Here is a 15,435-nt window from a genome sequence, read left to right on the forward strand (position 1 = left end):
ATGATCCCCAATTCAGAGGTCTCAGTTTTTTGCATCTGAATCCTTAAAACCACCCAGTTTGTCTCCAAGTCCCAGAATTCTTCATATCTCTTTAGCCAATAATTCCAAAAATGTTTTAACATAATGTGGTTTGTTATTTGTGCTTTTTTAATGTACATAATGGCAATGTGTGTATTTAAATTCACTGGCAGGGATACTTAGTGAACATTTCATGAACTTCACATCATCCAATGGTATATATTCAATTAATCAAATTATTGCATCTAGTTAGCAAGGTTTTCTTCACAAAAAGATATTCTATAACCGTTTTTCAAATGAAAGCTTAACGTCTTTAGAAAATTTTGCATCCACCAGAAAACACTGTGCCCTCAGGGTTGTGTCAAAAGCAAAGGAAATCCCAATAAAATTATGAATAAATAATGACATTGAAAAAGCAGGATGTCGCTTAGAACATCTAATAGATTCCCCTGTGTTAAGTTAGGATTAAGGTTGCTGCAGTAATTAATAGAATCCTTATGTAAAATACACAGCTATAGTTTTACAGACAATAACTATAAACATTACGAAGATTGGAAATTGTATCCAGAAGTTCATACACTTGATTAATGACAATATTGACATGAAGAAATTCACCTTATACATTCTGTTAACAGCCTTAATGTTGATCTACAAGATGTACCTACCAGTTTACACACTTTCAAAAGTAATTATTCTGGGGAAACTCTATGGCCTGAAATCAGACCAGGTGATTACAGTGGTCTGTTCTGGCCTTAGACTCTATGAATCTACTAAACATAAACAGCTGTAATACACATATACATTAGTCTTGGCCAATCTACAATATAACTACATGCTTTCACCCCTTCCTATGGGTGGGGGTGGGGGTGGGGGTGGGGAAAACTGCCATCTGATTAGCTGCCTTTCCCCACTCCCCAGCTAGGGAAGGATTGCTAATCAAACTGCTGCATGTGATTGGCAGACCACCCCAGCTCTGCACCTCTCAGAAATGGAGAGCAATTTTGTGCAGATCTGGTTTTTTTCCACAGGAGGAAGTCGGTAGGAGTGTCACAAAGTCCAACCACTAAGGGACAGCTCTGCTTCCTTTCCAGTCTATTCCACTCACCTCCCCTCAAAACTGGTACATGAAATAAGGGAGCAAGCCCTGAGCTGCTGGACTCTTTCTGGTTCTCTTCCCCTCACCCTCATTCAGAAAAATGGAATTGGATTCCCATTCTCCCTCTCCCTACACTCTCCTCTCTACCCTGCAGCCCCAAGAGCATCCCCACCATGGCAGCTGGTCCCTCCCCCAAAGCCTTAGAGAGGGACAACCCCCATCCTGCTGCCTCCCCTCAGGCCTGGGAAAAGGTGAAAAACAAGGCACTTTCTTAAAGGTTTCAAGGGGAGGGGCATACTGTGAGTGTAGGGAGTGGGACCTGGAAGGCAATTTGAGAGAGGTACAGGTGATGCCATGGAGGAAGGTGTAGAAAGAGATGGAATCCCTCACTCTCCGCTGACATGGTAACTATGGCCTTAATTCACTGATGGATATTTTTCTGTTGCTTAACCTTGTAATGTTTTGTTTGCTTGCATGAATATAGCTCTAGGCAGCAGCTGTAGCTAAATAGAGACTCAGTCAAAAACAGATTCAGGGAAAAGCAACAGACTTTGCTGGTGTTGTGCTCAGCATCTTTTTAAAAAATCCATCATAACAGTTTGCATTTCATTCAAGGTCAAACTTCTGTACATTCAGATAAAGAAAATTTCTAACATTATCTATAACAGCACCATTAGAAGGCTCCTTGCAATAATATTACAACCACAACGTATGTTTGGATATATGTGATGGGGCAGAGCCTCCAGTCTTGTAAATTGTCATTGCAGCACTGGCTCTAATGTAAGATTATACTAGCAGAGAGTCCGCCTCAGTGAGTTTTGGTGAGAGAAGCAGGGTCTTCATGGATGTTTGCAACCTGCCTCTGCTACTAGACCAGCAATGGTGATCATTTATAAGTCTGAGTTTTTCAATTGTGAAAGCTCAAGTGAGGGTTTTTTTAATCCAGTGAAACAAGATTAACATATTTACCTCTTTTGGTGTCTGCTTAAGGACTTTAGTGATGTAGATCAGTGGTGTGCAAACTTTTCCAGTCATGCTCTGCCCTCCCCCATTACTGCATAGCCAACGCTTCCTCAGCAGCATGCTGCTTCTACCTTACAGCCATCCTGCACTGCTAGGGCAGGGCCAATATCTGCCCCCCTTGGGTTTTCAGGATGAAGGAAGACACATGTGACAGTCTCTGGGGACAGAGCCAGCACTGGGCATGGAGGTTGCCAGGAGTGGACATCGGCGCAGCACTTGACCCATAGGTTGGGTTGCCCATTGAGGTAAGTTGGTGGAGGTGGTGCTCTCTCCCTACCTCCCATGGGGGCTGGCCCAGGCCACAGTGCATGAGGCTGGCACAAACCACCTGGTATCTTTCCTCATCCCCCCTCCCAATGTTCCTCTGTGCTCCCCACGCCCCACAGTTTGCACACTGATGAAGGTGACGCATAGGCTTACTTTATAATCAACATCTTAACCTTTACAACACTTAAGTTTCACTTGTGAAATATAAAGGTTGCTATAGCTACAGGTGGTAAATTAATATTTTGACCCTCATAACATTCAACACATTTGAGTATCTGCCTGAAGTTGATTTGAACAAAGATTTTATTTCAGTGTAGTGTGCCTGTTATTGCCTGCTTTCCATACAAAGTTGACACATAACCAGCTTATTACTTTTCTCACAAAAGCAACTGGAAAACAGTATTATACTGTTCCTCTTTCACCAGCCCCATCTTTCCCCTTTAACATCTAGAACTGTTATTCCAAACTAAGGGCAAAAGTGATTTTAAGAAAAGTGGTATTTTAAAACTCATGTTCATATGATCGCAGTGTAGAACACTGTCCATCATTAAGATGCTAAATAGCATTAAGTGAATTGATGCATTGGCTCATACCCTGGCATGATTTAACAAATGCTTTTTATTGTGCTGATTAGCCAATGGCTGTGTGTGAGGTGGGGCCTTTATCTGGTAGGACTCCTTTGCAGTCTAGTAGGACTCCTTTATGCCACCACACTCAATTCTGCATTCATCCAGTTCTTGCTGTGACCTATTCCTCTAGCCAGCTCTTCTGTAGTCTCTGCCCCCTTTAGGGCAAGGGGGGAGTCAGAAGTTTCATGATTATCATGGGGTTAGACAGCCCTAGATCTCCTGGGTTTAGAGTCCTTTCCAAAATCTTTGGTTGGAGTAGATAGGGCAACCCAGGACCACCCAGCCCCCTCTCTCTGGCGTCTAGCTCAGGGCCCATGTTTGTGACAGCCTGCACCAGTCCTTCTCAGTCCCTTGTTGCTCCCTGAGCTACCTTCTATTTCTCTTCCTCGGTAGCTTTTCCCAGTCTTCTGTACTAGTGCTCCCTTTTTGGAGCATTGGCTTCTCATCATTCTCTTAGAAATATCCTTTCTATAGTCTTTCCCCTGCCCCTTTCTGCTGAGGCATTTCCCCTCTAAGTTAGGTCCTTAACCTTTTTATCATGCCCAGGTGCTTCCCTGCGTAATTAACCACCTCCCAGTTACTGGATGAGTTAACTACTCTCACATGAACCTGAACTGCCTCATTCTCTTGTAGAGCCTGTCAGAAGTAGGCTAGTGTCCTGACCCCTTCAGAGAGCCAGCTACCATCTGAAACTTTGTTATTAAATCTCCATTATTTCTTAAAAGATAAAATTGGGACAGAACTGGTGTGTGTTTGCATGCACCATGAGCATGCAAACACTCCCTTTTATTCTCTGAAGTTCACAATGTCTAAATTTTTCAATGTCACTGTAGCTTGTTTACTGAAACATAATTTCTAGAAGAGACTGGGTGTTTCTTGGGCTTGGGAACGTGATATAAAGCTTTAGATATAAGTCAATATTTGTTACTATCATACCTTTTTGGTGGCCTAGCTAAAATTAGTTTTTTGTCTCAGTACTGTTCCCAGGGAACAGGTGTCCCTGTCAAAAATGTTAATTGGCACCTGCTTAGCAGTCCTCAGAAAAGTGGCTAATGGTCAAGTAGGCATGAGACAAAAGTACTCTTTCAATAAGAGAGATGGTCTCCTCAGGGAAAGGTTCAGATACAAGGTAGTGTGGGAAACTTATGCTGAAAATATCTGGGTTGTACTTGCTTTGTGGATAAATAATATTGCTCTTTTGCTGAGAGGCAGCAGATTTGGGGTCTTTGAAGTGGGTCAGTTTCCTGGAAGGCAAGAAATAGGTGACCAACTCAGTGTATTTTCTAATTTAATTTATTTACTTCCAAAATGTACACAAATCCTGTATACCTTTGACAAAGGTGGCCAGAACAACAGCATGTGGTGTATGTCTCACATTCTCTGCTCACTGTCTGTTCCAGTATCCTTCCACCTATTCTCCAACACTGGAAGCCCTTCTGCCCAAAGTTAGTAACCCTGGAACATGCAGCCTGGGTGTTAACCTGCCTTTTGTGCAGCTTTCTGATGCAAGTGTAACTATACTCAGTTTGCAAGGAGACCGCCTCTTCTGCTAGTCCCCAACCAGACAAGACTATGTAACCCATCCAGTCCCCCTAATGACAGTCTGGTTGCTGCAGCTGGCCCTTATGTGATTCTGTGCATAAGACCTTCTCTGTGTTAACTCTGTTGGGAGTTTCATATTGGGTATGTAGGGATCAAGAATTTATAATATGCATTTTATTAATACAATTGCCATAGCAATAATGTGGACTTCACTCTGCATCATGGTCAGTACTTTTCATGTTCTCTAAATTCACATTCATACACACACACACACACAATTTCTCACAGTTGCCTTTGCTTTCTCATATCTGGCGGTGCAACAGCTCGCAAGTTACCAGTTATATTCCAGGGCTCCCTGAGGTGTGTCAGCTCTGAAATTTGTTGAAACTGGAAAATATGAAAGTCTTTTTTATTCGGTTTTCTGGGCTTTGAGGGTGAGAATGAACCCTGGACTCCCCCCTTCAGTTCCCCTCAACCAGCTAACAGATGTTAAAATAAAATTTGCCCCACCTAAAGGTGTTTGCTATCACATATTAGAACCACACCTTTTTTTCCCCTAGTGTAAGCAGGTATACGAGATAGAGGAACAAGATGGTGTTTAGAGTGAATAGCACTACTGAAACAAACTAAGTCTACTGATGTTTAGTGCTTCAAGATTGATGGAGGAGGCTAAAGGGGTTCGGGCTCTTGTAATGGATGTTGTTATGGGCAGTAGCACAAGAGAAGTGAAATAAAGAAAAAGCAATTACTGTAGCAGGAAAATACATTCTAGGAGCTGTGGCAATGTTAATTCCTCTGTAAAAAAAAATGTTTAAATGGGCTATTTTCTTCACCCTTCCAGGTAATTTAGTTTAGCATTGGTAAAGATGCAAAAGCAGTATTTAATTATATTAATAATATAAACAAATATTCTTCTTAGTAAATTATGTAGTGTTATAGGAAATAAATTCTGTTTATATTACTATACTTTAGCTAATCATTGACTTGTGATTTGTTTTTATACATATTACCTCCCCTTACCAGAAAAACCTCTAACCTTTTATCCAAGATGTAACAAATGTTTAATTTAGAAGGGATTAATTTAAATGAGCCCATTTTCCTTTAATACTCTCCCAATAACAAAATTAAAAACTCCCTAGTTCCATTGATGATTATCTAGAGCACTGATTATTCTGTGTAATGGCTTTGATCAGGGCAAATATCTGTCAGTGCACGCACCCCAGCCTTAGTCTATCACAGGACACAGAAACAAGATCCTTGGTGTAAACAAGAAGAGACTGTATGTTCTTTGAAACTTTTCCCCCTATCACTGCTTGAGGGAGAGAGAGAGAGACTGCAAGGCGAGTAAATGAGGGAGCAAAGAAAGGGAAGGAAGCTTGCTTTGTATTCTGCTGAAGGTTGTAGTCAGAAATAGAACATACAGCAATCACTGTGGTTTGAGTGCTGTTTAGGAGATAATATATGCTCACTTTTACTAACTCGATTGCTGTGTGAGAGAAATGACATCTGGCTGCTGGTTCTACACATTCTTTATTTTTGGAACAAATTGTAAGTACACCTAACATTTTCATATTATTTAGTACTTTGCAAAACAGATATGTGATAAACTTCAATAACAGATTTTTAAAATAATGTGCATATGATTCTACATTTTAGTTTAACAATCCTTTGTGACAGCTCATGTTCTTTTATGGATTTCTGGCATTATAATATATCGTAATTTACTATCAGTCTAGCTAGAATTGTATCAAATGTTTTTGCACTTATTCTTTTGATGGTTTATATTAACAGGAATTAGACAGAATGGAATTCAAAAATAAGTGACAATGTTTAAGTATTGAAGGAAGGGGTTGTGTTTGTAATGAATATCTCCAGTGGTACCTCTTTACTTGCTTTAAATACTTAATGGAGACTCCTGTTACATTAAAGTTAATTTCAGAAGTCTTCAGAAGTTAATTTCAGAAGATATCTAAAACAATATTTTAGATATCTTTAGTTTCTTAGCTTGATGTAACTACACTGTGTTAGCACTGAACATTTGTATTATTGTTTGAAAGGCAAATTTTTGTTTAGACATCCATAATTCTCACTCATCATATTCAACACATTGTCAACAGGCTTCCATTAAAGATCAAAATGGATTTTAATGTCAGTGTTTCCTTGAAATGCTAATTTTTATCATGGTTTTTAAGCTGACCTTCTGTGATCTCTGTGTCACAATTTGTTTTTAATGGCTGCTCTTTCATTTTATTTGAATATTCTATTTTAAACTGCTACACACCCACTTGGGCAAAGCTGCCCCCATAGAATTACAACTTTTATGTGACCTTATTCATGTCTTTAGAAGTAATTGGAAATAGAAAAAGTTTTCTTAGGGACATTAGACTATTTTATAAATCCAAAGGGTGTGTGAGCCCTCTGAATTAACAACTGGTTCTCTCCTTGCCATAAGAAAACGCGGTAAAACCAGAAGCAAGAATGTGTACTGTACTATTTGGAATATGTTTTTTCTATTTATTGTTCAATATATTAGATTTTCTTCTTAGTTTTTCCATTCCTTAATAAATACACATTTCTTATATAAATTGTAACTATTGAAGTCTATCGTCACTGAAACTAGATTTAAATATTTTGTAAACAAAATTATTTCGCAAAATGCTTGACTTACTAAAATGTCATAATCACGTAAGGTTAGATTCTGCCACCTTCACTTATATTTAGCTGTACTTTACTCCTCATGTTGTTCCATTTAAATCAATACTTTCTGCAAATAGTGTGATTACTTAGGGTAAGTACTACTCAATATGCTAAGCTCCCATTGACTTCAGTGGCAGTTTAAGGTATGTAAAAAATGAATTGCAATATAGACATTGTGTGATATCATTCCTGGAGTTATATAGCCCAAGGATCTAATGCCCATTGATGTCAATGGAAAAACTCCTGTTGCCTGAAGCTTGCTTTGGATCAAGCCCTAACAGACTACTTGCTTGGCCTTCACCTTGTCCCGTTAGCCAGTGTCACTGGTGAAGATCCATAGAGCACCTGTGATTGGCACAACTTTTGCAAACCAGCTAGTCAGGCCTGATATCCTTGGTTTGAGATCAGAGTTTTCATTCTTCTAGATGGACTGTCTTCCATGGTTGGCAAGCCCCACCTGCCCAGAAAGAGGTATGTGGAGGTGAAGTGATGTGCCCAGGACCATCCAGTAGTTCCGTGGTACAGCTAGAAGTAAAAGCAGGTCTCCTAAGTCACCAGTCAAACACCTGTTTCCACTGGACAATGCCACCTTTCCTCAGGCCCTTACAGATTATATCATCATAATATGTGATCTGTAGTTATGCAAGAAATTCAGTATTGGTCTCGTGTGATATCATTCCTAGAGTGATACAGACCATAATTGTACATAACATGTGATCTTAATTAGTCTGAGAGGAATGTATAATTTAATAAAGTCTTATTATATGGTCAGTCACCCAATAAATTTAAAGATTAAAAAATAAAATAGACTTCAAATTATTGTTCCACATTATTGTTTTAAGTTCAAAACAGCAAGGAAGAAATTAAAAAATATATACCCAAGACATGTCTATGCAAATTATTGTTTAAATCATTTCTACTATCAGTTAAAATATATTTACTTCTAAAGTGAAATTTTTCTAATTCATATTGCAATACATTAAAACATACAGCTATACAAGTGCAAATCAGGACAGTTTATATGTTTACAAGTCTTATAGTAGTATAATTAGCCTTTGTATATTTTGACATGTGATGTTGACAATTGGTATTTTAACAGTTTTAAAGCTTTAACTTTTTGAATCTGAATATCTGCTGTCATTAAAAATTTCTGACCCACCCCCATAATTTCCTGTAACTGAAAATTTAAATCAATAAATATCTAAAAAAAATCAATATCCATCAAAATTATATAAAAAATAGAATTCTCTCAAGCCTAACTATAATGTTAATTAACTTGAGGCATTTATTGACTCACAATAGGTAACATATGAAGAGTTGTTATAGCCATGATGGTCCCAGGATATTAGAGACAAAAGGTGGGTGAGGTAATATCTCTGACTGGACCAACTTCTGTTGGGGAGAGAGACCAGCTTCAACATTGGTCCATTAAAAGATATTACCTCACCCACCTTGTCTTCTTAATGTGTATCATAGTAACATAATTTTGGTTACAAGGAAGATCATATGGCCTATCTAAGTTTATTAATTCACCTTTATTGTTTTGGTCCTTTGTAGTGTTTTTCACCTGTAAGTGTCTACAATTTTAATATACTCCCCCCCCCACATACACAGCCTGTGTCTCTGCCTTCAGTGCTGTTTTGCACATGAATTAATCTCTGTATAATTAAATTTCTCCCAATTTTATTTTAACTTTCAGTATTTTCTTAATTGTACTTTGTACAATTACAGTCTGTTCAGTCACTGTCTGGACCACCAGAAAGTAAAAGTGCAAGTATCCAGGAGTTTGTTTTGGAGTTGTTATGCTTTTAAAGACCTCTCCCAGGCCCAGATCCTCCGATGTTTCTTGAAAAGCCCCAAGAAGCATTAATCCTGCTAAAATCACTATTGGCTGACCTATCCAAATTGTTATCTACCAGACAGATAACAGCATACACATACGCAATTCTGTTCACTGTTCTACCTCACTCTCTTCCTTTAAATCCTTCCTTAAGGCTTAGTTTTTTTAATTAGATTTCCATTACAGACCTCCAATCCCTCTTGAGAGTCTTTGACTAGTTACAGTCTCAAACTATTAGTATATCGACTATCAAAAAAAAGAGGAACTATAGTAGCTCAAAAGAAGGAGAAAATGAGTTATCTTTTACTGTTGTTGTAACCCTGGTTCTTTCCATGCACTCTCTACCCCTTCCTTCACTTCATCATTCCTATTACTATTCTATGTCTAACTTAAGGCTATTCCTCTCAGTCCCCTTTCCCCCTCCCCACCCCCACTCTCATCTTATTGTTTTTCCTCTTTTCTTTCTATTCCTTTTTTTCCTTTCTTCCCTCCTACTAAACAAGAAGGAAAACTTATTTAGCATTACCTGAAACTTGTCCGCATTTCTTTGTATCTCTGTTTTTTTTAAGACCGGGTTCCTTTATATCAAAGGTGCTGCTCATTTAGTCAGAGGTGCAACTGTAACAAGTATCCTTCCCAAACCATCTGGAGGTGTAAAAGTTCATAAGCTTTGCCAGCATCACTCACCTGTTTAACTAATTTTTTACAAATGTCAAACCTCTTCTGGATTCATAAATATTTTCACTGGCCTAAAATGGGAAAGCTGGAAAAATCATTGTATAGAATATTTTTTGTTAGCTTCTTGTGGTTTTTATTTAACCTGAAATAGTTTTCTTCTTTGTGTCACCAGTAGATTCAAATCAAGAATGAATCCCAGCTTTGCTGAGTTATTGTTACATTATCGTTTCCCTATTGCTAATTAATGCACGTTATCAAGATCTTGAAAGTTTAAACAATGGCAAATCAAAGCACTTCAAAAGCCGCTTTGTGCGTGTGAATATATTCCTGCCGGTGTGCCTGAAACAGTGTTCTAGGTGAGGCTGGTATTGCTGACTGTTATTTAGGTTGCCCAATACTTCCCATTAAAAGATTCTGTTTCCAGCTGCTCTTTGCCAAACTTTAACTATTTGGACTGAAATTTTCTGTGCCAGGTGTCTGTTCAGGCTGGATTTTTGGAAATTTTTTGGCCAAAATGGTTCAACTGTTTCCAAGAATGAGGATAGGGGAAAATGTTGTTTTGTCCATGCTAAATTCTGGTGATCTTTTCTTTGAACTGCTATGCTTTATAGAAGGGAGTTGAAATTTGGCAGGGACTGGCCTCTGTGTCAGGAATGTGCCTTTTGTTGTCCCTATGAAAATTCACCCAAATTTGACCACGTTGTAAGCCTTTAAAAAATTCTCTAAAGAATTTTGTCCTCACTGAGCATGCTTGAGCCTTTCACAACTCCCAGTGCTGAGACTGTGTATGCACCATCCCCACAAAGTTACAGCACATGTTCCATCTTCTCACAGCTCCTGGCAGTGAGTTAGCTATATATACAGCTATCTCCACAGAGTGACTGGGGCTGGGTGAAACCAAACCAGGCACTGGTACAGAGAGCCTGTCTGTCCTCTGCTCTCAATGACCTCCATCCCCCACTGGCATCCAGGCAGCATGAAGGAGGAAGAGGAAGCCATCTGACTGGAGTACACGGTGTACAAAAGCCAGACCCGGTGGGAAGAACAGAGTAGATTGGGACAAGGTGTCTGGTGAGACTGGGACTGGGAAAGAGGGGGAGAGAAACTGGACTGGGATTGGATGGGAAGGAAAGATTGGAAGTGGGAGGAAGGGAAGGCTTGAAGTAGAAGGTATCCCTTGTTTAGACTTAATTCTAATCATTATCCCAAACAAACCTCTGGTAGTAATTTACACTCGCTGCTGCAGACCTGATATTGAGCTCAAACTAGTGTAAATCAGAAGTAACTGAAAGCAAAGGTAGCAAAACATTTCATTAGAAATTCTGCTTCATAAGGCAGAGATAATTGAGCATGTTTTAAAGCAAAAGAAATTATCCAATATTATTTTAAGCTTCTTTGCATTATTCTTTCATCTGTATTCTTTATTCTGAGTTTTTGTTACACGTTGAGTCAAATCCTGTTTCTATGAAAGTTAGTGGCAAAATTTCCCTTTAGGAAGCAGGACCATTGTACTACATATTGGGGCTTTGCCAAAATAAGATAGGCATCAGATCTCTGACGAGGTGCCATGTGTCCACTTTGAACTGCGTTGCTTGCAGTTTCTGGCCAAAGAGCTGATGTGTCTGGACTAAGGAGAATGGTATGGATCCAGCATACAGATGGATTAATTAGAGACCAAATTGTAGTAGAGTTGATAACTAAGTCAAAGTAATGCTATTGTGTGAGAGAGAGACTTTATTTTGCACACGACCTTTGATATTTGCTGGACTGGTGAAAATTGTCCTTCCCAAATTGAAGTATTAGTGAGCAGTGAGAAAAAGGAAGTGCATCTAATTAAAAATACATTCTAAGGCACAACACATAAGTAAATATGGGGCAAACACCATATTTATCTGCAATATATGTGAAGGCAATTACAACACAATGCAAAGATTTCCCACACAGGAGGTACAGCGACAGCATTCTATAAAAGCAACCATTCGCTTTCAGTGCAAATTGCAAAGAAATACCAAATCAAAATATATATGCTTATGGACATACAGCTGGAGGACTATGCTCTGATGCAGAAATAGTTGTTTTAGAGCCACTTCATAAATTTGCAAAACAAGGTTCTACAACAGATAGGTTTGTGACACTGGAAAAAAAATGAACAAAGGTGAATTTCACATTGGAAAAAAAATGAACAAAGGTGAATTTCACATCCAATATTTCTAGTGAATATGCTCAAGAATATTTATAAATAGTAAAAGCAAAGAGTTGTAGGAAAAGGAGTTTGAAGTATCGGTATGTCTAATTCAAGTACTACCCATTACTGAAACAAAACCTGACATTCAAATGAGTACAAGATTACTCAGTGTTTCAGATGGAGAGAGCATAATACTAGACAGATGGCCAACAGAAACAGCCCAAGCACCACCAAATAATCAAACATATTGGTACTATAGAGGTGAAATTGTTACATATAATGGGATTCTGAACAAAGGACACCTTGTCATAATACTACGCAGTGTGAGATCAGAAATTCTAAGTATAATTCACAGTGCTCCTATGGACGTTGAGAAGGGCCTAAAGTCGAAGAACAGCCCAGGATGTAGGAGGAGCCAGTCATGCAGGGAAGTGCAGGGACAAAACATCCTAAAGATATGAAGATTTAGTGCATCCCCAGAGACTATAGTGGTGGTACTCCTGTAGAGTCCCTCAGATCATTAAAACAGCTTCCCTGGTGCAACCTGTTACAACTACCTACCTTAATCTTGAGATAATGCCACTGCTGATGTAGCTGCCCCATTGGAGCAGGGGTGGATCATGCCCAGTAAATGGACAACACTAGAGTCCCCTTCTGTACTTTCCCTGGTCCATTTATACTAGTATTGTCAAATTCACAAATTATTTTCTTTTTTCCGATTCTGGGTTCCAGAATTTATTTTCAACTGAATCGCCTAGTGCATTTTTAAAGGCAATAAGCAGGAGGAGATTACTCTAATTGCAACTCCATAGATATAGTCATTAAAGTTAATAAATGAAGCTCCAATGTTAGGAGGGCCATTTATTAAACCACTAGCTGAACAAAAAGATCCAGCACACTTTCACTGCTAAAACAGCCATAAATTAAAGTTTATAAAGGTAAATATCCTTGGACATTTTATTGGGAAATATAGAGAGTTGACTCTATCCTGTCTTTCATCAAAGAGCATGCAGGGAGTTACTTTCCTTTCAAATTATGTTTTTGGTTTCTTTGAATAGTTGTTTTAAGCAAAGAGTGCTGGAGCTTTTTGTTCCTTTACTAAACCAACAAGTCTGTGACACCTTGAAAAGATTGTTGCCTTGTCTTGTTCAGTGGAAAGAAGCAAAATGCTCTAGAGGAGATCAACTGCGTAGATGTAGACATATGTGAAAGACTGAACTAAATGACATTCACCACCAACTGTTACTGCTATGAACAGACAGATCCACCCCCTATTGGAAAATTTATTCTTATTTAGCCCTTTTTTGTCCACATGGATTTTGTGACTTTCAGAAACCTCTGTGACATTTTCTGCTTTAGCCCCTTTGTGGCAGGGGGAATCTGGAGCCATCAGCCACTGCAAGCAATGAGGGGACCCCAGAGCTCTGAGCCACTGAAGCTGTAGCAAGGGCCCTGGAGCATGCTGGACGCCCTCCCACACAGTGGGGGTGGGCTCTCCTCCCGCCTTCGGCTTCAGTCAGCCCTCCCTCTCATTATTTTTAGTAGAAGTCATGGACAGGTCACAGGTTTCCATGAATTTTTATTTCCTGTGATCTGTCCGTGACTTTTACTGAAAATAACAGTGACAAAATCTTAACCTTACTCATAAGTGTAAGCAGAGTCAGGATGAGCTGTACCCTGACATCTGGTGGTGAAGTATGGGAAGTGTGGAAAGAATGTCTGGAATGTGAAATCTCAAATATTTGCATAGGCACGCCTGCCCCATCCCAGACTGCCGAGCTGTGGGACTGCTTTGTGACAGAAATGACTCAACCTCAGTTGGGTGGTACTTGCTAGACAAGGGACATGGGTTCCAAAACCCTGTGAATAGAGAGAGGTTGGGGACAGGTATTTGTGCCTGGTGGTGCAGGCTCCTTGTGGAGCTAGAAGCACCAGTTGCACCCCCTCCTCTCTCCACTGTGGAATGTCAGAGTTGATTTTTTATTCCCTTAAGACTCTAGATACAGGTTGCTGAGCTGAACTCACTTTGGGCTAATGGTGCACTAGCACTGGGCTCCCCTACTATGTGCTGAGATCACTAAGAGCTGAAATCACAAAAGAGCTGAAATTACTGAGCTGGGAGCACTGAGTACTGTGCTAACTAGTGGGGGAGCCTGAAGCTATACTGTGGAACAGAGCAGCTGGCGGAGTGGAGCAGTTTATGGGGATGGCTGGAGCGGACCACAGGACAGCTGGTGGAGTGGAGCGGCTGGCAGAGCGGAGTAGCTGTGGGGCGTGTGGAGCAGCCCACAGAGCGAGCGGAGCCGAGCAGTTTGCAGGGACAACTGGAGCAGCTCACGAGGCAGCTGGTGAAGCGGAGCAGTTTGTGAGGACGGCCGGAGGAGCAGAGTGGAGCGGCTGGTAAGGCGGAGCAGTTCGTGGAGAAGGCGGAAGCAGAACCCACGGAGAGGCAGGGCAGTTGGCCCTGGACCACGTAAGGTGCCCCTTTCACCCAGGCTGGGGGGAGGGACCTCTACAGATAGACTCTTGAATTCTGGGGTGGCATTGACCAGAGACTTTTGGGTTGTTGGACTTTGGAGTGATTGGACTTAAGACCCTAAGGGGAAAAGGACATTGCCAAATGTACTTGGGGGGGGTGTTTATGGTTTGTGTTATAACTCTGTTTGTGGTGTTTCTCCAATGGGATGCCGCATTGTTTCCTTCCTTTATTAAAAAGATTTCGCTACACTCAGACTCCGTGCTTGCGAGAGGGGAAGTATTGCCTCCTAGAGGCGCCCAGGAGGGTGTGGTATGTAAGTGTCCCAGGTCACTGGGTGGGGGCTCGAGCCGGTTATGCCTTGTGTTATTGAAACGGAACCCCTGGATACTGAACCTGGCCCTTGTTGCTGCCAACTCAGAGGGGCAGAAGGGTTACATAAGCATGAATTTGTTTGATTATTTATAGTCAAGGCTACGTTTATGTCACAGAGGTCATGGAAATCACGGAATCAATGATTTCCAGAGACCTCCGTGACATTCTCTGCTTCAGCCCCAGGGACTGTGGGACTCTGGAGCTGGCAGCCAGCAGGGCCCTGGCAGGGTTCCAGAGACAGGCAACAGCAGCGACCGGTGCCCCCTGCAAGATTCCAGCGACAGGTGACAGAGTCCTGAGGGGGGCCCTCCTCAGGGTTCTAGCAACGGGCAACAGCCTTGTGGGGGATGCGTCTGACAAGTGGCTGGGGGTGTCCCGTTTTCTGTTTAGGAAATATGGTCACCCTGCAGCTCCTGCCGCAGGCAGAGGGGGGAACCCCACAGCTCCCAGCCACCATGGTGGCAGGAGAAACCATGGAGACGCAGCAGCAAAAGTCACAGACAGGTCACAGCTTCCATGAATTTTTGTTTATTGCCCGTGATCTGTCCGTGACCTTTACTAAAAATAACCATGACAAAATCTTAGTCTTATTTATTGTTGATCAATAGC

At 40.7% G+C, this 15,435-nt stretch overlaps 1 protein-coding gene across 1 annotated transcript in view; it reads left to right on the forward strand.

Moving 5' to 3' along the window:
* The first annotated feature begins 5,914 nt into the window (after nt 1-5,914).
* RXFP1 (relaxin family peptide receptor 1) overlaps nt 5,915-15,435 on the forward strand; it is an 84,766-nt gene continuing 75,245 nt past the window's right edge. The window contains exon 1 of the mRNA XM_032803453.2: nt 5,915-6,123. Within this exon, the coding sequence (XP_032659344.1) occupies nt 6,075-6,123 (49 nt within the window). The 5' untranslated portion in view covers nt 5,915-6,074. The remainder of the gene's footprint in view (nt 6,124-15,435) is intronic.

This window comes from Chelonoidis abingdonii, chromosome 5, assembly GCF_003597395.2.
Source record: "Chelonoidis abingdonii isolate Lonesome George chromosome 5, CheloAbing_2.0, whole genome shotgun sequence".
NCBI classification, from domain to species: domain Eukaryota; kingdom Metazoa; phylum Chordata; order Testudines; family Testudinidae; genus Chelonoidis; species Chelonoidis abingdonii.